Below are 23486 nucleotides of genomic sequence, written 5' to 3'. Positions count from 1 at the left end.
CTACGTTGCAAGCCCCTGGAGCAATTTTTTGATTAGTGCTTTTGTGAACAAGAAACAATTAACAAGTGGCTCTATCCCGTCTCCCCCCCCCTTTCCCCGTCGCGATATAACCTTCGTGGTTGAAAACGACGTTAAACACCAAATAAAGAAGAAAAAAAAACCTTTTCTTGCCCATCGCTGAATGCTTAGTACACATTGTCATTGACTGGAAAATATTGTCAAGTGAATTAAAAGCTGTTCATTCAACTCTGCAACTTTGCTGGTTTGGTTTTCAAATTAGAGTGGAGGATCTTCAAATATATATACGACTTGTGTCTGTCTGTCTGTGTGTGTGTGTGTGTGTTTGCGATGCACGGCCAAAGTTCTCGATGGATCTGCTTCAAATTTGGTGGGCATATTCAGGTAGACCCCGGACACAATCTGGTCGATGAGAATTTTCAACATGTGCTCTCAGCGCACAGCGCTGAACCGATTTTGGTTTTTCTGTTCATCTTCCCAGATCCATTCCCAGTAACTCTTCCTTATCTTCTCCAGTGTTTTGCGTTTATCTCCCTTCCTTCGTGTGGCGTCAATCCATATTCCCGTTACTATTTTTAGAAGGTCACTGTCCACAACGCTCAATCCATATTCCCGTTACTATTTTTAGGTCACTGTCCACAACGCTTTCATCCCGGCGAAGCCGTGTATTACTCTTCCTTATCTTCTCCAGTGTTTTGCGCGTTTATCTCCCTTCCTTTGTGCGGTGCACCGGCGAAGCCGGCGTACACCCGACAAAGCCGGGTCCCCAGCGAAGCCGGGTATTTGGCTCTACTTCTTCCCGGCGAAGCGGGTATTCATCTAGTATATATATATATATGCACATACATATATCTCTTGCTCACACACATACATAAAATCAGAACCATCTAGGGCAAGCATGTATGATCTCAACCAGAATTGGTTTATTTCATTCCCAAGTGCATTGTTCATCAGCATCCCAAGATTATTGAAATTTTTTTTTAAAGAAACAGAATTATAAGATCTTGGTTAAGTTGCATGCATACTTCTCTGAAAAAAATAAGTCCAGTGCATTTATAGGTTTTGTGGCGTGTGTGTGTGTGTGTGTCAACCGCCAGTGTGTGTGTGTGTGTGTGCATGCTGTCAAACACAGATTCCATACAACCTTTTTATCTGGTCTCTCGTGTGAAAACAAAAGTGATTGTATCTGTTTAAATTTTTTGTTAATGCAACACAGAATCCACACAACTTTTTTTTTAATCCTCTCTCTCTTGTGCAACATACACATTGACTCGGTCTCTCCCTTTCTTCTTCACCTGCATGCCTGAGGTTTTTACTCTCAGGTCTGCGGCCTTGTGGCCAGAGTTTAGAGATCCATACCGGGTTTTTTACCCCGCCACGTACTGAGCTGAATGACAAGCTTTGAGGAAGTGTGTGCTGGGTGTGTTTTTGTTACATTCCTAGACTGACTCGAAACTTAGGATCTTTAACATACACATGTGCAAATGGTCTTTGTGCATGCATCTGCACAAGAGAGTTGTACATTCGTGTCTTCTTAGAGTCTGTGCTGTACGATGACTCTGGGAAATGCAGAAACATCCCTGCTGTACCTTATATAGTACCAACCAACAGTGGTAGAGACAAACTGGTTACAAACAGGTATAGACAAACTGGTTACAAAGATAGCGTGCCACCGACTGAGCTAGACTTGTTCCCACTCTCTTTTGGTGTCCCTCTTTCTGTCTCATCTCTTTCTGCCTCTCTCTCTTTCTGTCTGTCTGTCTGTTTCTGTCTCTCTTTTCCTGTCGATGCAATCTTGCCCAAACATCCACATTCAACATGACATTTAAGTGACTGTTTATTTACCAACTGTACAAAAAATCAAATTTGACCTGATACAGATATGCATAAGTATGCCAAAACACAACAACCACTTCATTATTCATATGAACAGATCATCCAACTTCGTATGATCAGTACACACATTCAAACACGTACCAACTAGTTCATTATTCATGTCAACACAAGATCGGTACGTATACACAAAACCAACTTGTATACAGATTGTATAAAAGTTCTGTCTAATGTGCTGGAATAAGTACGAAGGGTCGTTTTTCTGCTGCTATTCTTATCACCTACTGGTGATATGTATTGGGCAGTATTTGTCTTGCTAAGACGACAGAGACAAATGAATATGAGGATTTTCATGACCACAGAGGGAAGTGACTCAGCTGCAAAGTCTGTTCACAACAGCTATGTCCATAAGATTACCATAATATTATCTGAATGAAAATATTTACACACGCACACATATGCATGCACATATACCTGCAACCTCAAATACACAAGTTCCCTCTGTCAACACGATGTTAACAATGAATGCACACGTGCTGTTGAAAAAATAAAATCAACAACAATAGAACATTGCACATACCGTACTTTCCGGGTGACAAGGCGCTTCCTTATCTAAGACGCACCCCCTTCTTTTTAAAAAAAATTGTAATCCAGTCACCCATTGGACGCAGGGGGCCGATAGGGCGCACCAAAATGACCCAGTTTTTGCCATGAGAGGTGGTTCCCCTGTCATATCTGAGAGAGGAAACATTTCCTGCACCGGGGTCAGTGACCGGTCAGTGACCGACTTTAACTGAGTGAAAATATGTGTGCTCTGTGTGTGCGGCCAGATCAAAGGCATTGTGATAGCTGGGTGGCCTTGTTAAAAGACACGACCTTCTTCCCAGGGGTCAATGACCCAGTTTTTGCCATGAGAGGTGGTTCCCCTGTCATATCTGAGAGAGGAAACACTTCCTGCATCGGGGTCAGTGACCGAGTTTAACAGAGTGGAAATCTGTGTGTGCGGCCAGATCAAAGGCAGGGCAGTACCTAGTAGCTGAAACATGCATTATCACAAGTTGTTTGACTGGTACTCAAGCGGTCTCTTTGATTTTTTTCGTATTTCATACACGGATTAGGCGCTTCGTTATACAAGACGCAGGGGTCGAACTCGAGGAAAAAAGTCGCGCCTTATGACCCGGAAAGTACGGTAATTTGTTTAAGGAGATTTTGTAACCTTGGTATTAGTATTGAGGAGCGGGGGCCGGAAGGGGGGATTACAGAATCACCCGGAATGTTATATGTTCAAACAATAGACATTAATGATCCTAAAATCAAATAGTATCAAAAATATCATTGCACAAAATGTAGCATCAGTGTATAATTGTGGTTTGAAACACAAAAACAAAAAACATTCAGGTACAAAATTAAATAAGTCGCGTGAAGCAATATAAAAACATTTAATCAAGATCAACACCACAAACCAATCATCGCCAAGACTACATTCAGACAGTCTCGGCTAGCCATACCGAAGACCGAGACGGGTCACGCTCGCCGCCGCGAAGCAAGTGTCCGTAGGTATTTACTGAACCTAATTTCTTTCATTCTGAGCACATTATTACAGTAAATATAATATATCTATATATTTTTTAATTCAGGAGAAGATGAGGAATACAATGCAATCAATTTTAAATCTGCAAAAAATCGATTTTAATGACAAATTTAATGAGCAAATTCTTTTTTTTTTTAAGCCTCCAAGCTGAAATGCAATACCAAAGTGCGGGCTTTGTCAAAGATTATTTGACTAAAATTTGAACCAATTTGGTTGAAAAATGAGAGCGTGACAGTGCTGCCTCAACTTTACCCAGGAACTTTCATGTGAAATTTCATGAAGATCGGTCCAGTAGTTTTGTCTGAATCGCTCTATACACACGCACACACACACACATACACCACAACCTTCGTATCGATTCCCTGTCTATGTTGAAACATTTAGTCAAAACTTGACTAAATGTAAAAAGAACACACTTTGTCATCCCGTTAAGTACACAAAATGTGAATTGGATTTATATTCACAGATTCAAAAGTGTAAAAAATAAGAAGATTCCAAAGTACATAAATTTAGTGGCATAAAATGTTCAGCCAGTTGATTCATGTGACTTTGATGTATGTGCATAGCGCACACTTTTTTCATGAGAATTCTGAGAAAACAAATTCAGCAGTGAAAATTCCATACCCTACTGATTAACAAGATTTTCCAGCTTGAAGACCCAGCCCCACTGGCAAGGCATGTCATAGAACGGGATTGTCGGCACGTTGATCTCGACACCGTGAATGGCTTGCCCCGTGAACGTGAAGGGGCTCCCGCTGTAGCCAAGAAGGGTGATGGAGCTTTGGCGACTGACGATAGGTGCGCCCAACTCCAGTACATTTCCCTTCAGCCACTTGAGCAGAATGGCGTACACCACTGTGCCATTGCTTGTCTTCTTGGAGGTGTACCTGAAACACAATGAAGCAGTAAAGGATTGAGAGATGGAAGTGGGGGTGGGGGAGGGGGGATGCTGTTGAGAGAAAAAGAGAGAGATCCAGAGACCGAGTGGGTGTATTTCCTTGTTTTGGGGAATACACGTACTAATGCACAAGACAATTTCATTTCCAGTTAATTTATGTCCTTGGTATATCTTTAAATGTATGTTTTCAAAGTAGGTGAACTGTAAAAATAACTCTGTCGGGTTTGCATGGGTTGTACTTTTGGTTTTATTTTTAATGAGTCAAGCTTTCAACATGTGCTCCTTGTCCACGTGTTTCAGACACCCCCCTTGCTAGTGAGCCTACAATGTCACGTGGGAAAGTTTGACTCACTAAAAGCAAGAGTATTCACTCTTTCACACCCCATTCAAACCCAACAGAGCTATTTCCGAACATCATCTATTACAACAAGTAACTTGAATTGCCATTTGTATGTCTTTCCTATCCAGGAGGATTATGTGCTAGAGGATTAGGACTTAATTTAACTCTTAAAGTCATCAAGCACAAGTCAAATGAACTTTAAAATTTAAGTCTTCAAGAAAATGTTTTGCCAATTCTCATAGAAGATACAATTTCATGCAAAGTCTCACCAGACATCAGGGTTGACGGTGTCGTTCTGGAAGGCCCAGGGTTTTGTTGCATAAATGGCTTCCCCGTTGATGTTCAGCCATTCACCCATCTGGCGCAGTCGCTCTTCGTAAATTGGAGCAATCTCCCCATAGGACGTTGGCCCCACGTTCACCAGCAGGTTGCCGCCAAGGCTAATGAATAAATGTATATTATTGAATTGTTAAGTTCTGCTATTCATCTTTCTTCATCTACTTCTACATTCCTATAATTGATATTTGTTGTTTTCTGACTGACAACTAAAAGCAAAACAAACAAAACAAAAATCTGTCAACTGTTGGTAATTAAGTTACAGGTTTAATTTTCCCTCTTAAACAGTTACATGTATCTTATATCTTCCAAAAGAAGTGTAAAAGTAGAATGGAACCAGTTCAGAGTAACGCTACCTTGTATTTCCCGTATGCCTGTGTAAATCACATACCATTCCAGCCATGACAAAGAAATTACAAACTTTACTTTACAGTTAAACACAAAACAAGGCTCCGAGCAAACATGTAAACTTAATTATAGCAGAATATAGGAACAAGAGACTACAGGTGAGAAGAAGAAGAGCAAGAAGAAAATGTACTCGCCAAAACACGTACAATAATTTTAAAACACGAATAGTATTTGTTTCCCTCTCAAACAATATTTCATATCTTCCAAAAGAAGTGTAAAAATAGAATGGAATCTATTCAGAGTAATTCATGTTTTTATTGTTCGTGTTTTGGTGAGTACATTTTCACTGTAATCTTGTGGTTCTTGTTGTTGTTATTAATCATAGCACTCGATCCAAAAGGTAATAATTATTGTTCTGCATTTTTGTCTTTCATAATTTTTGTTGAAAGATCTCGACCAGTTTTGTTCACCTGAGTGAGTCAACTTAATTATAGCATTCTAAGAGGTAATATTATTCTGAATGTTGTCTTTCATAATTTGTTCAAACATTCTTTCCCAGTTTTGTTCACCTGACAGTGCGGACAAGCAGAGAGATGAAATCATCCATACTGTAGATGCTGGACAGGGAGGCGTCACGACGGAACCCCCATGATCCTTTGTCTAGTGACATGCAGTTCTCCCACTTGTGTTTGAACAGCTGGCCTGTTACATGATCACAATCACGACAAACTCATCATGTTGTTCAAAATTAAACAGGCCAATTGTATTTTAACAGCCCGAGCAGAATTTCTCTACAATTTTTCATTGTAGTTAGTACCAAAGAAATACGTCCAAATCCAGGAAAGAATTCAATCAAACCCAATAAAAGTCAAAACATATTCCTGGTACTCAGCAGAAAAATAAACTGTGGACATATGTCATTTTGCTGAAAGCCACAAAATGGCTCATCGATCTTCTCCCCGTATATAAAACTCGGATAACATTCTTCAGTATACTAAATGTTTTTTCAATGACAAAGAGGGCAGCACAGAAACAAGGAACATAATATTAAAAAGATCAGCTTAAACCTACTTGGCACAAATTTGTCATTGCAGTTATAGAAGCTGCCATGTTTGCAGCGAATGTTCTTCCCCCAGCGGTCATTCACCACAACAGTGTCTTTGACAGGGCTGTAAAGAAAGCAAGAGTTTCAATTATTACGCAAATGTTGTGGTTTTACCACAAGGTATATATAGATGGTATAGTACATTTGTCGAAGGAAAGCTTTAAAACCTTCCTGCAGCTCTTAACTCATCGTCTCCCAGGTATATCCGTACCGACTCATATGGCTCTATCTGACCTGGTTCATAGTAGGTAATATTATATCGTCTTTGATATATCCGTACACACAGTCACTTTCTGTAACGTCCATCTAACGCCTGCATACACAGTTACTACAATTCTGAGTGACCTGCTGCAGCACAGCTGGTCTCGGCTAAAAAAAAACTTGGTCAACATAGGTGGGGTAGAAAGTGTTAAATGATTTTCAAACAACACTGAACTCAATTTGATTTGGATGTGTGAAAAACATTTGCATTCAAAAAGCTGTTGTTTGACTACAGCAGGATACACAGTTACTCTTATCTTGGTCAATTTAACTGACAAAAGAGATTTAGGTGATAATTAACAGCTGAGCTAACTGATAATTGTTTGTGCGATCAGTTCTTCCAAATTGCACTCTCTGCTCTTGTTCAGCTGTAACAGCCAGCACACTACTCTCAATTAGTTGTATGTCTCTGATCATCATCATCTGACTGCCTTCTCTGGCCAAAGTGTGCATCCACTTTCTTCAAATTACACCAGAACTGTGCATGCCTTCATTTGAATAATCAGGCCAAAGTGTGCATCCACTTTCTTCAAATTACACCAGAACTGAGCATGCCTTAATTTGAATAATCAATGATACATTGGCGCCAGCGACGTCAGGCCCCTCTGATGACTGGACACCTCCCACTAGAGGACAGTGTTTATCATCTTGACCAAATTATACCTGTTTTGAAGACAAAAGTGCAATGTGGGGACACTTTTAGCCAGGATGTCATTTCATGACAGGTGCCACTGTGTTATTTCAACAAAACTGAACTACTGATAGCACTCAGTAATTCACACTGGTGTCATTTGACATTTGTCATCCAAGCAAATCTTGGACATCCATATTATTACATAGTACTAAACAATTTTAACATATATTACAGAAGTGGAGTAAGAAGCAGACCTGTCATTGAAGAGCCAAGCCAGGAAGTTTGTGGCGTTCCAGTATGTGTCGTTCACCATCCAGTCTCCATCGGACCACACTACTTCTGGTTCATACTTGGTCACCAGCTCATGCAACTCTGGCATCGTCTTTGACTGTAAACGAAAAAGAATCAAAGTTGAACATGAATTACCCAAGAAAAGAAAGACAGAAAGAAAGAAGAAAAGAAAAAAAGAAAAGAAGAAAATTCATGGTGTGATTTTCAAATTCAGGTGCAATGTCATGCAACCGTTGAAAGGCTGCAAGCCTAACAGAGACTTTTAACATTTACATTTTGTAAACCTGTTATTCAATCTGAAAATGCCTCTTTTAAACATTTATAGATGCACTTTTCAATAGACGATGTTCAGAAATAACTCTTTCAGGATTTTCAAGCGCTGTGGCAGAGTTAGCGTCCCAGACAGGGGAGGCGGAAGTACTCGCTCAGCTGAACGTCTTTTTACCTGCCATCGCGATGAACAACTAGCTATGATGTGTATGCTGTGTGCACTTAATACGACACCATTTTCTTTCAAACGTATGCACATCGGAGCCACAATTTGCTGCCGATTGCTTGCAGTGGTTGATAAAGCACATGTGTTTTTCTAAACTCACGTGACCTCAACCAAAACACGTTGTCAGCAAATACTGCAAGCCATCGATTATTGGGACAACGACAATCGGCAGCATTACCTGGCTCCGATGAGCAATATTTTTTAAAAGAAGAGGGTGTCATATTAAGCACACCCACCATAAAATACACATCAGAGTTAATTTTTCATACCGATAGCAGATAAAATTCTGACCAAAATATTTCCGAAAAACAGCTATTTTCACCGAAAGGGTTCCACAACGTTTAATCTATCTTCGGACAGGATTAACCTTAATTTTAAAGCCAATATAGTTGCTTTTCTTCCTCAAGTTGCCCAGAACAGAAGTTACTTTATCTACCTCGCCCTTCTTTATTTCACGAAGACACAAAAAAGCAATTGTCCCTCTAACAGTGCAAACTTGGTGTTTTAACCTCAATACAATAAACAATGCAACTCACAACAATGTACAGTATATCTCAGCTATAAGAGAAAGAGAGAAGCAGCAGATTAAAAAAAAAGATTAACAACAAAGGCAGCAGAGTATTAATCACAGACTGAAAATACGTACATGAATCAAGAAACAAGAAAGGTTAGCTAATGAAATGTTTACGAATAAAAGTAAACAGTAAGAACCCTTATAGCTTTGGATGTTGTGTTCGCTCATTACAATTAATGCTAAAAATACTTACTTTAACAAAATCTTGTGTGGTGTACTTGTTGGCAGCATCCTGGAGGTAGAGTGGGTTGAACCACTCAAACAGAGAGTGATAGATTCCAAAGTGGATGTCTGTTTTCTTCCTGATAGCGTTTGCCAAATCACCTGTAAGTAGAAAATAATGAAAACACGTTGAATTACAGGTCAAGGGAGAGTTTTAAAACACAGGTAAATTCACAGAGGGAACAATAAATCTGTGATAGGAAGATCTTAAAATGGGGGGGGGGGGGGGGGGGGGCATGAAACCGGCAGTCTTTGGAGGAGGGCTCCCCTGATCTCTTACAGCGATCATGCAGTATCCTCTTATGACACACATTTTCAGGTGAACAGGCCAGCTTTACTGTAGCTATTCTCTAGGCTGAAGTGCTACACATTCCGGGAACCACATACTTTACAAGCTTCATTTATGCTACATGTATTAGACATGATTGTTTGAGTTGAAACCAGTGATATTATGGCAGCACTAGCTAGTGTCTTCATTCTTCACAGATTTTGTCGATTCGGATACAGCTATGTATCACGGAAAATAGCTGTGGGCCTATACACAGAGTTAGATATCAATCTATTCACTAATATTGGTGAGCTCACTTACTTGTATGTGTCTGTTATTAGAAACGAACCCACACAGGAAACCAAAAGTCTAGCTATCACAAAATGTTACATAAAATTACAAGGGGACAGGTTATAAAATGCATGTTTTCCTTTACCAACAAGATCTCTGTTGGGCCCTACATCCATGGCATTCCAGTTCCATGAATATTTAGACGGCCAGTTGGTGAATCCTTCATGATGTTTTGTCACCAACACCACATACCTGAAATGAATTAAAAAATGTGTCAGTCATTCAAATGTAACAAAGTCAATCCAACTTGATAGTTTAAGAGTTTATGTCTACACTATAATAGGGACACTGAACTATATAACAGAAGCCCTCATTCCGCGTACCAGACATCCTCATTATATCATCTATGACGCACTAGTATAATATGAATGAAAATAGAAATACAATACAATGGAACTAATTTTTCTGTTTACAAGTGATTAAAGTCTGTCAGGTCATTTTACTGAAAAACTGACAACAACAACAACATTCTGTATACATACACAAAGCAACTACGAGTCATCACGGGTAATCACCAGAATTATACAGAGCAGCAGGGCTGAATATTGGCGGTCGCCCGGCAGGTTCTCGGGCGGGTTCAAATTTCGGTTAAGCACAAAGTCGTTAGGCAACGTAGTTAATCGGAACGGCCGGCGAACAAATATCTCTCGCGGGCGATCTCAAAATCTGTCACTTCTCTACTGCCCACTCATCCCCCCCACTTTGAGAAGGACTCAGGACTACTACCAATCAACAGACACATTGGCTGGACAGCTACCCCCCTCCGCCTCAAATGACCGTGTCATCACCCCTCCAGTGCCACGAGCCGCTGGCGATTGCATCAGCAGTCAAAATAGCTACCACCCCCCCCCCCCCCCCCCCCTCCCCCCTCTTTGCGCTATTCACTTCACCCCCTCTCTTATCTTATCCTGCGCTGACCAATCCTTCAGAGACTTTCACATGTTGTTTCCTCTCAGATAAAAACTCGGTCATTGACACCGGGTAAGAAGGTCAGTGCATGTCTGGACAGGCAGCTGTGTTCAGATTGCAAGTACCGGTCATTGACCCAGGTCTCAAGGCCAACCAGCTTTTACAATGCATCTGCCTTTGATCTGACCGCCCATCCAGAGCAAACATATTCCCCCTCTGTATTTTTCCTTTGATGTGCCTGCTATGTACCACTGATCCAGTTTCTGGGAAATGTATAGGTCATTGACTGCAGGGATACTCATTAAGACCGTTTTCTAAAATATGTTAACACCAGCTTTGCTGACCAACTTAGTACAAGTAGTGACAGTACTACTGCTGTCAATTATTTCCCTTCAACTAAGGAAGTAACAAAAAAAACCGATCCAATATAATTATGTGATAAAGAAGAAAAGACAGACCTTCAACAATAGGATAATAAGGGGTGCAACTCTGCAACTCTTCTGAATCAAAAGCATAAAGATCACCTGTAAACAATTCTAGGATCAGGAAATCTGAACATCTGTTTGTTTTCATTAGAAAATAGAAATGAAATATAATGCTTTTGATTATTTATGACTTGAGCTGTGGTAAATTTGGCTGGTATGCAACTTTTATACTTCTGCTTGATCTAACAGTAATATTAATAACACAGACATAAAGAAAAAGAAACAAAACAAGAAAGCAACTTTTGTAGTCAGCTTTTTATACTTGGTTTTACACAACAAAAAACATAATTTAAAATAAAAAAAATTGCTGATTTACTTTTTTCTTTCTTTACTTGGTGTTTAACGTCGTTTTCAACCACGAAGGTTATATCGCGACGGGGTAAGGGGGGAGATGGGATAGAGCCACTTGTCAATTGTTTCTTGTTCACAAAAGCACTAATCAAAAATTTGCTCCAGGGGCTTGCAACGTAGTACAATATATTACCTTACTGGGAGAATGCAAGTTTCCAGTACAAAGGACTTAACATTTCTTACATACTGCTTGACTAAAATCTTTACAAAAATGCTGATTTACTCATTTGTTTAAAGTGTGTGTTTATGTGGTAAGTAAAGTTCCATAGTAAATTACTTTGTAAATTGTGTGGTAGGGGGTACATAAAGGGGGTAACTTTTAGTGAGGTTTAGTGTGTGATTGTGTGACAGGGTGTGAATGTTGTTTTGATTTCTTGTTTCTTTGTGGCGGCATTTATTTTAAATTCTTTATTAAAACAAGGTTAATTATCATTATATTAAAATATAGCATTTTAGTCATCAAGTTTTGTGTGTGTTTGTGGTAGTTATTAGTTGTGCAAATCCACATGTATGCATAATAAGTATGAATGTACGTCTTTTGTGTTTGTGGTTAGCACGCGACAAGCCACTGGGGCGGTTGTAAGAAATCCCGGGGGCCGGTTGGGATTTTGGGGGGCCGGTTCAATTTTGGACTTACCGGCCCCCCTGGCCGGTAGCAAAAAAAGTTAAGGTACACCCCTGGAGCAGTCAATATAAGATTCATTTAAAAGAAGTGTATAGTGAAACTTCTGTTTTAAGGACCCCCTCTGGGGTAAGACTTTAGTTGTTCCAAAAGATTTTACTCTTCCTAAACTTGGTACATTTACCTCTATTCTAAGACTCCTACTACAATACCTAATTTTCTCAGCTTGTTGAAGGTCTTAAAACTGAAGGTTCACTGTACTCAAGCAGCACTCACTTGGCTCCTGAGGCATTGAAGATGTCGGCCCATCTGTTGGGATCGTAAAATTCAGCCTTGAAGTCTGGAGCGAAGTCTGCGTAGGTAAAGTCAGGCTTGTAGTTCTTCAACATAAACGTCACTGCACGCGGACTCTTGGCTCCCTTCCATTCCCACCAAAACCACTCGTTAATGTAGCTTGGAACTGCAACAAAAATATTTACCAAAATCCAGTCAGTGAGTCACGGAAGTCTCTTTTTGCTCTCCACATGCAAGCAGGGCAGTTATGAGAGAAACTAAATAACACACTAACACACATGCTTGCACACACACCTACAAGTCCCAGATATGAAAAATGTTCATAGGATCCCATTCAAACCATGTTATAAAAGTTGGGGGGCCCGGGTAGCTCAGGTGGTAGAGCACTGGACTTGTGATCGAGAGGTCGCTGGTTCGAATCCATGCCGGGATGGACACGGGTCAACTTTATGTGCAGACCCAGAGACGGTATCCATCTCCCACCCCCGTGTCACCACAATGGCACGTTAAAGATCTTGGTCATTCTACCATAAGTGCAGATGGCTGATACCACCTAAACACGCAAACATCAAAAAGCCGTGAGGGCGTAAAACTCGAATCGTATAAACCAATTCATGTCCAATAATTATAGGCAATTAAGACCTGACGGACAATAAGCCCCTTAAAATTTACTTATGTTATAAAAGTATTAACTGTCATGTATGATATCACATGAAAATAATTAAAACACAACCAAAACAAAACAGCCAAATCAATACATGTATAGCAAATCACGGGGCATGCATTCACAAGGTTGTGAGTAAACTAAAGGCAAATCAATACATAGCAAACCACGGGGCATTCACGTGATTATTGATTATGACTCTATGAGTAAACTATACAGGCAAATCTTACATACATACATGTATACATTTACAAGTATTTTTCAAAGATAAACAAACTTCAAGTTCAAAGATGTATTATAGCACATAGCTGTGACAAAAATCGTTGTTACAGATTAACCATTGACATTCTAATTAACTAGCTTCAAAGGTAGAAGATAAGCTGAAATAAATCGCACATATGATATTATATATTTACTGATCGTGCGGGCTGCAAACGAAAGTCCTACTTCAGGAAGTAATTAAAACAATGTATGGATCTGCACGGTAAGAACATTCTGACGAACGTTGCACACACAGACATCTAGAAATTACCTGAAAATACTCCCCAATGAAGGAAAATTCCAATCTTGCTTTCATCATACCAGGCAGGCAATGGGCGAGTGTCCAGAGAAGCCCAGTTCGGTTCGTACCTTTTGGCAGACGACACTGTCACAAGTATCAAGAAGAGTGAAAGAACCAGACTGACAAAGCTTGTCGTTTGCATCTTTCCAGTTTATCTCAACTAACAGAAAAAATGACCAGCATAAACACGATGAATCTGGCTGTCTCTCGAGAGTGAGACAAGAGGAACAAACAAGTTCACACCACTCTGCTAGCGATACAATCACGATCTGATGAAGGTAGCTTGCTGTTGACCATAGTCACGCGCTTCTTTGCGTAGAGTTATGTCCCTTCTGTTTCCAACGGTCCGACTAAACTACGCGCCAGCACGCGCTAGCACGCGCCACCTTGAACCATAGCACTTATATACTTTATTTTTATATTTCTAGTTAGTTCATCGTCCATTCTCACATAATACAAAATTTCAAACTTCAATGATGAAAAATACGGAAGTTATGACGAGTTTAAGGAGAGCTAATGCACTACTCTCAAATCCGACGATTTCTCTATGATTGACTAAACAGCGTGCTACCACTTTGAAGTAGACGCTACCCAGTGATCCATAACACTTACATAATTTATTTTTATAGTCTATATAGTTCATTGTCCATTCTTACATAATACAAAATTTCAAGCTTGAGTGTTGAACATTTCAGTAGTTATGACGGGTTTTAGGCGAGCTAATGCGCTACTCTCAAATCCGACAAAATCCGGCAGTGACTAAAACTGCGCACTACCAATTTTAAGTGGACGCTACTGAGATTCATAGCTGTTATATAATTTATCTGTATGTTTCTAGTCATTCCATCGTCAGTTCTTACATTATACAAAATTTCAAACTTCAGTGATAAAATTTACGATAGCTAAGACGCGTTATAGGAGAGCTATCCTAAGGCCGTGGCTCCATGTCCGACAATCGTCGGATTTGAGAGTAGTGCATTAGCTCTCCTTAAACTCGTCATAACTTCCGTATTTTTCATCATTGAAGTTTGAAATTTTGTATTATGTGAGAATGGACGATGAACTAACTAGAAATATAAAAATAAAGTATATAAGTGCTATGGTTCAAGGTAGCGCGTGCTGGCGCGTGCTAGCGCGTGCTGGCGCGTAGTTTAGGCGGACCCGTTTCCAATGATAATAATTAGTGTCCTCCGATGTCTATCACGTTGACGAGTGAATAGTCCCAAATGTTTTAATAGACAGAAACTTAAGTCATTTACACTAAACTAGGCACCTGAGACCCTAAATGTAGTGGGTACAACATCGATTGTAGTAAATAAATAGTTAGTAGTAGTCGTAGTAGTAGTGGTTTGGGACTGGATTGGTATCCATAAGCCTCACGGCTTTTTTCGCGTCCCATCTTATTATCAAATTTGATAGCAGGTCAATCATATTAACATGCTCAAAGTCGTATTTACCCAATATCAATTATCGTACAAATTAAGTAACTCAGTCATAAGTTTTTGTATGTCCAGCAGATTTTTGAAAGTGTTAATAGTTTGTGCATTATTAACAACATCAGACAGCGAAGTGGATTCACGACGCGCGGCGCGTTGTGCAGCGTTGCGAGCGGTGTGATTCACTGACGACGCGCTATGTATTCTGCTGTTACATTTCCTTCACAATCGCAAAGTTTAGCTACAGCTACTATCTGATCTATTTGAGAAATAAAACTGTCAATAAAACGAAAAACAGAGCACCATTCTCTCTCACTCTCACTCTTTCACCTGCGTTCACCATATATCGCTGCGCCGATGTCTAAACATGCCCAAGTTCCGGCCTTGAATACTTGGCAGTCATATCACTACATGTCTTTGCAATGGCTTCTAAACTTGGCCAACAATGTTCGCACGCTCCGCGGGTTTTCTCTTCATTCCATGTAAGCGCTGGTACTGTAAAGTGGTGTATAAATTCACGTAATAGAGGTAGGTGCAAACTATTGTTGTTCAAAATGTTGCTGATACATAAATGAAGCGCGTCAACAATCGCTGCGCTGGTGAAACCGAAAGCAATCGCCGCGCTCTCGGAATCGCCGCGCTGCACAACGCGCCGCGCTCTGGGAATCGCTTGCCGTCAGACAGTGTGTTCCATGATGGTGCAACTCTGTTAGAAAAGGAATGTTTCCGGGTATTAGTTTTACTAAATTCAATAAAGATTTTGTCCGTACTTTTTCTCGTTACATCAGTGGTAGACTTCTTGAAAAAAGACTCGACTTTGATAGTTATTTGAAAGTTCGATCGATGAAAGGGTTTCACACTCACTAAACCGCATACGTATCTTCCACTTTTGCATAACATTACAGACAATGCATTGTATCTAAATTGATAGCAAAATCCGACGCGACAGCAACAAGTGTGGTACGGTGGATTGATTGTTCTGAAACTATTGTTCAGGTGTAATCATTTTGCACTGAGTCACTGAACTGAGTTGCCTGCGTGCCTGTAAACTGGATCAATCAGTTGCTCGCTATGCATCATGCAGTGATCATGCACTTTGTAGGTATTTTTCTTGTGTATCACTGAATGCTTAGTACAAATTAACTGGAAAATATCATGTCATCAAGTGAATAACAAGCTGTTCATTCAACTGTAGTTTATGTGCAACTCAGTTTCTTGGTTGGGGGGGGAGAGGGGGTGTCTTCGAGTAATGTACATGCATGCACTGCAGTTGACAAACTTTTAATTATATATTCTCTGTATAATATATGCATATGTTATGTTTACTCTTAAAATGTCAGTGATCACAATTAAGGGAAATAGGTTAATTAAAGCTACGATTAAAATGTAAGAAATCGATCCTTGAATGGTTGCATCTTATTCTTTATCATTTCCTGATTCCAAAAACATAAAGATGTAATATGTTTTATTCAAAACTAGTTCAGAAAGTTAAAAAGAATACAGAAAAAGCGAGCTTTCCTGCTTACCGCAGTACGCTATTGCGCTATTCTGCCTCGTCAATGTCATAGTTCGTATTGCACGGGAAAACTGCCGCGGGGATCGAAGCTGTAGGCCTAGTTTGTTTCGGTTAAAAAAAATAGCAGTGCGTTCAGTTTCATACGGAACGCGGATCGTATCAACTGATGCATCAAATTGATGCATCCAAAACCAAGAATTTGATGCATCATTTTTACAATTTGATGCATCATTTTCACAAAAGGATGCATTATTTTCAAAAAGGATGCATCATTTTCCAAAACTGATGCATCCGATATGAAAATGATGCATCCTTTTAGAAAATGATGCATCATTTTGATGCATCACTTTCGGTTTTGTATGCATGCAAAAGATCATTCATTTCCGGTCTTTCCGTAAGAAATGCCTGAGCACGGAAAAACTTGAAATGACATTTTGACGAATATAAACAGATGCCGTCGGCACCTCCTTCTCCTTCGTTTCTCGCCTCCTGCCATCTTTGCTCGACTGTTTGAACCACAGCTTCTTCCAAACCGTCAATTACACTTGCCATGATTTCGGAAAAATTCCTGCTGGTAGTGGGATTTGGAATGGCGCGTACAAAAGAGGGTTAAAATAGTTCGTTTCGCTTCGTATTCCGGTTCAAATTTTGATTTTTGCTCGGCACTTTCCGGGAAAACCCGAAAATTCTGATGCATCCAAACGATGCATCAAATTCTTGGTTTTGACTGCATCAATTTCCTGCATCAGTTGATACGATCCGCGTTCCGTAGTTTCATTCTGTGATATCAACAGCTTGACTAAAATAATGTAGTAATTTCGCCTTACGCGACTTGTTTACTGTATATAGTCGCCGTAGAGATTTCCAGTCCTTGGCCTATGCTGAGGTTATTTTTCGCCAGAGCGCTGTGCTGATTTGATAGTTATAAGAGTCTGCGGCGGGCGCGCGGTATTGTGTGTGAGTATGTATGTATGTGTGTGTGTGTGTGTGTGTGTGTGTGTGTGTGTGTGTGTGTGTGTGTGTGTGACTGTGTTTGCATGTGTGTAGGGGAAGGGCTCCTTATATGAACCACTTTTTGTTTCATGCTGATAACTAGCTTGTTTTCTTGCGAAGAAGTTTCATTTTGTGTCTGGTAGTCCTTCTCTCTTAGGTTAACCGTTAGGCCTAATTAGAGTGAAATAGCTTTATTAGACATTCAGCAAAAATTAAATACAGACAAAATCACAAATGGTCCATATTAGGAGCCTGGGCGCCTAATATGGACCAGTGAAGCGGCCTTCACGAATCACTGTAAAAAGCCCCTATACTATGTAACATGATACAACTTAGTGTACAAGTCAGACTAATTCAAATATGCTTTAGATTTATCTGTGTCGGGTTGATGAGAGCATTATTTAAAGCACACCAGGAAAACTAAAGAGGCTTATCAAAAACAGAGTGAAAATAAGTGAAATTATCAACTTCCACGAAAAGAAGACTTTTTGTTATATTTCTTTTAAATCTCGAAGGCTATTTATAGGTTATTTCCAGCAAGCTTCTTAATGAATGAATGAAAATAGCCTTTAGCTTTTATTTTCTTCGATTTGTTGAAGGTGGTCCATACTAGGGGACTCGCACATACTTTGAGATTTTGCTATTATTTTTTGTTTGCAGTAGAAACTCGGGGTCAACACTGCTAAAATGTAACAAATACGGTCTTAGCTGTCATATATAGCAATTTTTGTGTGATAAAAGCTTTGGCTGTGGACAGAAACGAGTCCGTTTTAGGCGGCAAATTTAGAGTGAACACTTTTTTGTTTCTAGTTATAGCCTGATCGTGTAGACCAGACACTTGGTCACAAAAAGTCTTGTGGGTAACAAGGACATTTATGGGAAATCGGAATTCCTCTGCTGTAACCTCATGAATATTAATGAGTAGCACATGGACCAATCACTGGGCAATGCCAGAGATTGTTCCAGTCAGCTTAGCGTGGATGCTTTCCCCTTGACCGCGTTCGGTCACTCTCTTCTTTGTCTACCTACAGACAACATCATTTCTTGCTCTGTCTCTACTTTTGACTTATTCTTCGTCTTTTCCCTCCCACCCATCCCTATGTTTACCAGTTATCCCCTTTGTTACATAATTATTGCAATGGAAATTTAGATTCTTATCCTTGTCATGGTGTCATTATATTGCAAGCTATTATTGTTGTCACCTTGCTGAATATATTCGTAAATTTGCTTGTACTTTTAGTTCCTGTCACTGGAATGAGTTAGCCTCTAACGATTGGTTGTCCATGCCATAATTCTGTCCATGGTTTATTACATTACATGCCCTTATTGGCTCCTATTCACTTTTGATTCTGACAATTTTTATCCTGCATGCTGCCAGGGTGTGCTGGCACCACCGTTTGAGCTTTGGTGCAGTACCATTATTGATTGGTCTGGAACCGAAACTTAGGCTATAGTCCACAGTTGCACAAGGTCCCAGACTACTTCCCTTTCGCCCTGAGCGGTTTTTGGGCTGAGCAGCCGGCGACTGTGGCATCTGGCATAAACATATATCTAAATAATATCAAACTAACGTTTCAATTGTCAACGTTATGGCGGAACAGCCCCAAAAGCTTTATGGACTCTCTAGATTTTATAATGAAATTCAATTGTTGGATTCCATGAGAATCCCCAACTAAATTAATTAACAGGTTGGGCAATTAACTATCTATTCTTGAAAAGCATAGGTAAGGTAATATAATTACAGAATTTAATAAAATAATTGTCACTTCGGTGGCCTACTGCAGCAACACTATGCATTGACTCTGTTGTTTTTTGCTTGTATGTTAATTGTGTGAACTGTGTCTCATCTGCCTTGTCTCCACTGATTTCACATAAATAGCATATGTTTTTTTGATGAAATCATCACGTCGATTCCGTGCGAATGAGCTTTTGCCAAACAACCCTTTTTAACACTGTCCAAGTGATATTTGTTCATTTCTGGAGTCTTAAACGCTTTGGCAAATAATTCTAATTAAATGGTGTTGTTAAGAAATGAATTTCCTCCAAAAATGTCTTTTCCTTGTTAAAAAATATGCAGTTTTGCGATTTTTGTAGCATGTTGAAAAGACAAGTTTACCTGCAATCACGACTCGCTTGACCCCTACCCTGTATAACACAATTTATGAACAAGTAAAAAATAAAAACGATTAAATACTATGCATTTATCATAGAGCCAGGAAAATATCCTCTACGAATCTATTTTTCTTTTTGATTTACCTTATCTGGTTTATATTTTACGACAATTTAAAAAAGACGAAAAATCACTCGCAACAGTGGGCGCGAATGAGTTGCGTTTCTTTCGCCGGGGACTGTACATTGTACTTCACCGAGTCTTTACATGTACACGTTAGTGAAGGATTTATCTGCATTCTCTTCCATCAATTAGCGACATATTCACATTGTTTTCTGTGATTTTCTTGCAGCCTCGTTGGAAGAATCTTTGAATACAAAGGAGGTTTCTTTGTTGATTTCTATCTACTAGTGCATCGTTGTTCGTTGACTTCTGTTATGTTGCTATTTTTCTGTTTCTTTTGTTGTTGAAGCTACTGATGTTAATCAAAGTTTCCATGAGACTCTGAGAGCTATGTAAGGGCACTAACTGGTTTGTCTCGCCATGACGGGTACCACCGTAGAAACAGGAAGAAATACACGTACCACTGTTTTAGTTTTATTTCTTACTTTTTCAGCCTGGGGGTCCATGTCTTTCAAACCTGTATGAAAATCAATAATCCCCACTCTGTGTAATTTCAAGTCAGGAGACACTGTCCAAAAATTCTTTGTTGTTTTTGTTTGCTTTGTTATATTTTTAAGAGACTGATGTAAGTGATGCTCTTACAATAGATATTTGATTCAAATTTTGTTTTGCACTAAAGTTCATCAAGTGTGTTCTGTCAAACTTTTTTGAAAACGGATTATTGTAGATCTAACCTACCTTTATCTTCATGTTGAAAAGAATTGAACAAATCTGTTATACTTTAAAAGTTATTAAGGTTTGAATTTTTGGGCAAATTGTCCGGTTTTGGGAAACCTACTGCCTAAATCCGGACAGGGGGTCACCAAAATCCGGACACGAAATTCGCTGCTTAATAGAGTAACAAAAGTTGCAGAAACCATGTTTTAATTAACAATTGCAACCGTTTTCTTTTTTATGAACGTTCATGTATTTTAACATTTAATTATTATGTTGGTTTTTGCAAATTTTGTCAGTCAAAAAGCAAGTTTTTATGAAGATATGTATCTTTTTCTCGAGAGAGGGTTATGCGTTATTTTTAGTCAAGCGAATTAACCGCACAGTTCAACTACACACACACACACACACACACACACACACACACACACACACACACACACACACACACACACACACACACACACACACACACACACACACACACACACACACACACACACAAATATTTATTACATATTACACATATTACATAGTCCGTTATTTGGGCGCACGTGGTGGACGGTATTTGGAAAACCCCACTAGTTGGAGTTACAATGGAGCTGTTGAAAAATGCGTTCATTGAGTATGTCGTATTGCATGGTATTTACTAATAGAGTGTATGTAGTATCTACTTCATCTTAGAAAGTCGTAACTTCTTGCTGCACTTAGTTTACAAATTTCTAAAATTACAGTGAGAGTACGAAAAACAGAAAACCACTTACCGTGCAGAATGCGTGCGTTCAGTCGCCATGTTATTTTGGTGCGAAGTGTAAGGGGATATCACTAAATCGTTTCGCGCAAAACATTTTTTGTTGTGACCTCCTATTTCTGAGATATCGCGTGTCCGTTATTAGGCGCCCGCCCGGTAATTAGGGCCTTTCCCCTACTCTTCTCGCCCACGCTATTATTCTAAGCCACGCGCGCACCCGTTCAAACAATCAACCAATAAGAAACCAGCCTCCATACACACCTACAATTAGCTACAACACACAATAATCCTAGCGGGAGACACAACTTGGGTCAGGGGAAGATAATAGACAGGGAGTAAAAGAGAGGGACAACAGTACATGAAATCGTCACACGGCTACATTAAAGACGACATTCCTGGAAGAGATATCATTCAAGCCCAAGTATAAATGGTCTATATTACTGTATGCCCAGTAAAAACATTTTACTGTTCAGATAGAGTAGACACAACCGAACGTTGCTGGTGATATGCATGTGTTTAGTTGCTGATAAATAACAAACAAAAAGATGCAAATGGCGGCCACAAGTGGCATTGAATCATTGTTGTGCCCAACCAATCAACAAGATGCAAATGGCGGCCACAAGTGGCATTGTTGTTGTGCCCAACCAATCCACAGCCTGGCTGCTTTCTGTGCAGAGTGGGACTCGACTTTTTTGTTAAAATGATTTAGCACATTGAAAGGGATGTCATTTTGAAAAATACAATCAAACCTGCTCTTGTGACCACCTCTCGAAAACGACCACCTGCCCATAACGACCCCACCAAAGGATCCCCGACACACTTTTTTCTTTGTAATTACATTTAGTCAAGTTTTGACTAAATGTTTTAACATAGAGGGGGGAATCGAGACGAGGGTCGTGGTGTATGTGTGTGTGTGTGTGTGTGTGTGTGTGTGTGTGTGTGTGTGTGTGTGTAGAGCGATTCAGAGTAAACTACTGGGCCGATCTTTATGAAATTTGACATGAGAGTCCCTGGGTATGATATCCCCGGACGTTTTTTCGTTTTTTCGATAAATACCTTTGATGACGTCATATCCGGCTTTTTGTAAAAGTTGAGGCGGCACTGTCACACCCTCATTTTTCAATTAAATTGATTGAAATTTTGGCAAATCAATCTTCGACGAAGGCCGGGGTTTGGTATTGCATTTCAGCTTGGTGGCTTAAAAACTAATGAGTGAGTTTGGTCATTAAAAATCGGAAACTTGTAATTAAAATTATTTTTTATTAAACGATCCAAAAACAATTTCATCTTATTCTTCGTCATTTTCTGATTCCAAAAACATATACATATGTTATATTTGGATTAAAAACAATCTCTGAAAATTAAAAATATAAAAATTATGATCAAAATTAAATTTCCGAAATCGATTCAAAAACTATTTCATCTTATTTCTTGTCGGCCACCACATGGCCCATTCCTTAATGTGGTGTGGTGGTTTGCATGTCTCGGTGACCCTAAGAGCTATGCCAGCGGGAGTGTAAACTCCTGGCAGGGCTTCCCAAGCTGGACAGGCCGAAGGGTAGAGGCCAGACTAATATGGACCAACCTTGTGCTCACAGGGCAGGTCCTTGGGCCATGAGCTAAGGGTGAGGTAACCCTGACAGAAACCTCGAGTGCTGAAGACGTATGTGTTGGGCCGCACGGCGCACTCCAACAAACCACAACACTACGCATCAACTGCCATTATGACACTTGGAAACAGAATTGACAGTAATGGTGCCCCAAGTGTGATCGGCGATCGACAAGAAGAAGAGGAAGATTCCTTGTCGGTTCCTGATTCCAAAAACATATAGATATGATATGTTTGGATTAAAAACACGCTCAGAAAGTTAAAACGAAGAGAGGTACAGTAAAGCGTGCTATGAAGCACAGCGCAACCGCTGCCGCGCCAAACAGGCTCGTCACTTTCACTGCCTTTTGCACTAGCGGCGGACTACGTTCAGTTTCATTCTGTGAGTTCCACAGCTTGACTAAATGTAGTAATTTCGCCTTACGCGACTTGTTCACCTTTGCATAACGACAAGCTGTCTATAACGACCACTTTTGGTCGGTCCTTTGCATGGTTGTTATCGACAGGTTCCACTGTACCTAACTGTAAAGTTCCCACTCGGCCCAGGAAGCAGACAGGCTGCAAGTTGTTGGTATGTGTCCAAGTGAAAGCGTGCTGGCAAAAGCTGGACAGATCTGTGACATGGTCGTGGTGGTATTTTGAAGTACATGTACCAAGGTTTTAAGGGCTTCGAGGTTGAAATGGCTGTATTCGCAGTTTGACTGTGAGTGTTAACTTTGTGATTTTTAAAGCATTCCTGTTTATTTTTTGAAAATGTATGTTCTGTGAAGCATTCCTTGTT

General features: G+C 39.9%; 2 protein-coding genes across 2 annotated transcripts in view; both read right to left on the bottom strand.

Annotated features, from left to right (window-relative positions):
- Positions 1–3046: 3046 nt before the first annotated feature.
- On the bottom strand, positions 3047–13779 carry LOC138958894 (alpha-L-fucosidase-like). Its single transcript, XM_070330214.1, has 9 exons — positions 13424–13779; positions 12210–12393; positions 9652–9758; positions 8919–9049; positions 7619–7752; positions 6436–6533; positions 5934–6066; positions 4950–5120; positions 3047–4329 (listed from the first exon to the last, which is right to left on the bottom strand). The coding sequence occupies exons 1-9, from the start codon at positions 13593–13595 to the stop codon at positions 4068–4070; spliced, it is 1392 nt and encodes a 463-aa protein (XP_070186315.1). The 5' UTR covers positions 13596–13779; the 3' UTR covers positions 3047–4067.
- An 8488-nt stretch (positions 13780–22267) lies between these two features.
- LOC138958893 (uncharacterized) overlaps positions 22268–23486 on the bottom strand; it is a 205020-nt gene continuing 203801 nt past the window's right edge. The window contains exon 3 of the mRNA XM_070330213.1: positions 22268–22826. Within this exon, the coding sequence (XP_070186314.1) occupies positions 22809–22826 (18 nt within the window). The 3' untranslated portion in view covers positions 22268–22808. The remainder of the gene's footprint in view (positions 22827–23486) is intronic.

The sequence above is a fragment of the Littorina saxatilis genome, linkage group LG2 (assembly GCF_037325665.1).
Source record: "Littorina saxatilis isolate snail1 linkage group LG2, US_GU_Lsax_2.0, whole genome shotgun sequence".
Classification (NCBI taxonomy): Eukaryota; Metazoa; Mollusca; class Gastropoda; order Littorinimorpha; family Littorinidae; genus Littorina; species Littorina saxatilis.
This window is presented reverse-complemented; position numbering and strand designations above follow the sequence as displayed.

What these genes read in the sequence shown, in the direction of transcription:
- LOC138958894 (XM_070330214.1), bottom strand. Translation starts at nt 13,595, where the DNA reads ATGCAAACGACAAGCTTTGTCAGTCTGGTTCTTTCACTCTTCTTGATA. An exon ending in CAATGACAAATTTGTGCCAA is followed by an intron (nt 6,067 to 6,435) that starts GTAGGTTTAAGC and finishes ATCATGTAACAG; the next exon opens with GCCAGCTGTTCAAACACAAG. An exon ending in ACCGTCAACCCTGATGTCTG is followed by an intron (nt 4,330 to 4,949) that starts GTGAGACTTTGC and finishes ATTGTGTTTCAG; the next exon opens with GTACACCTCCAAGAAGACAA.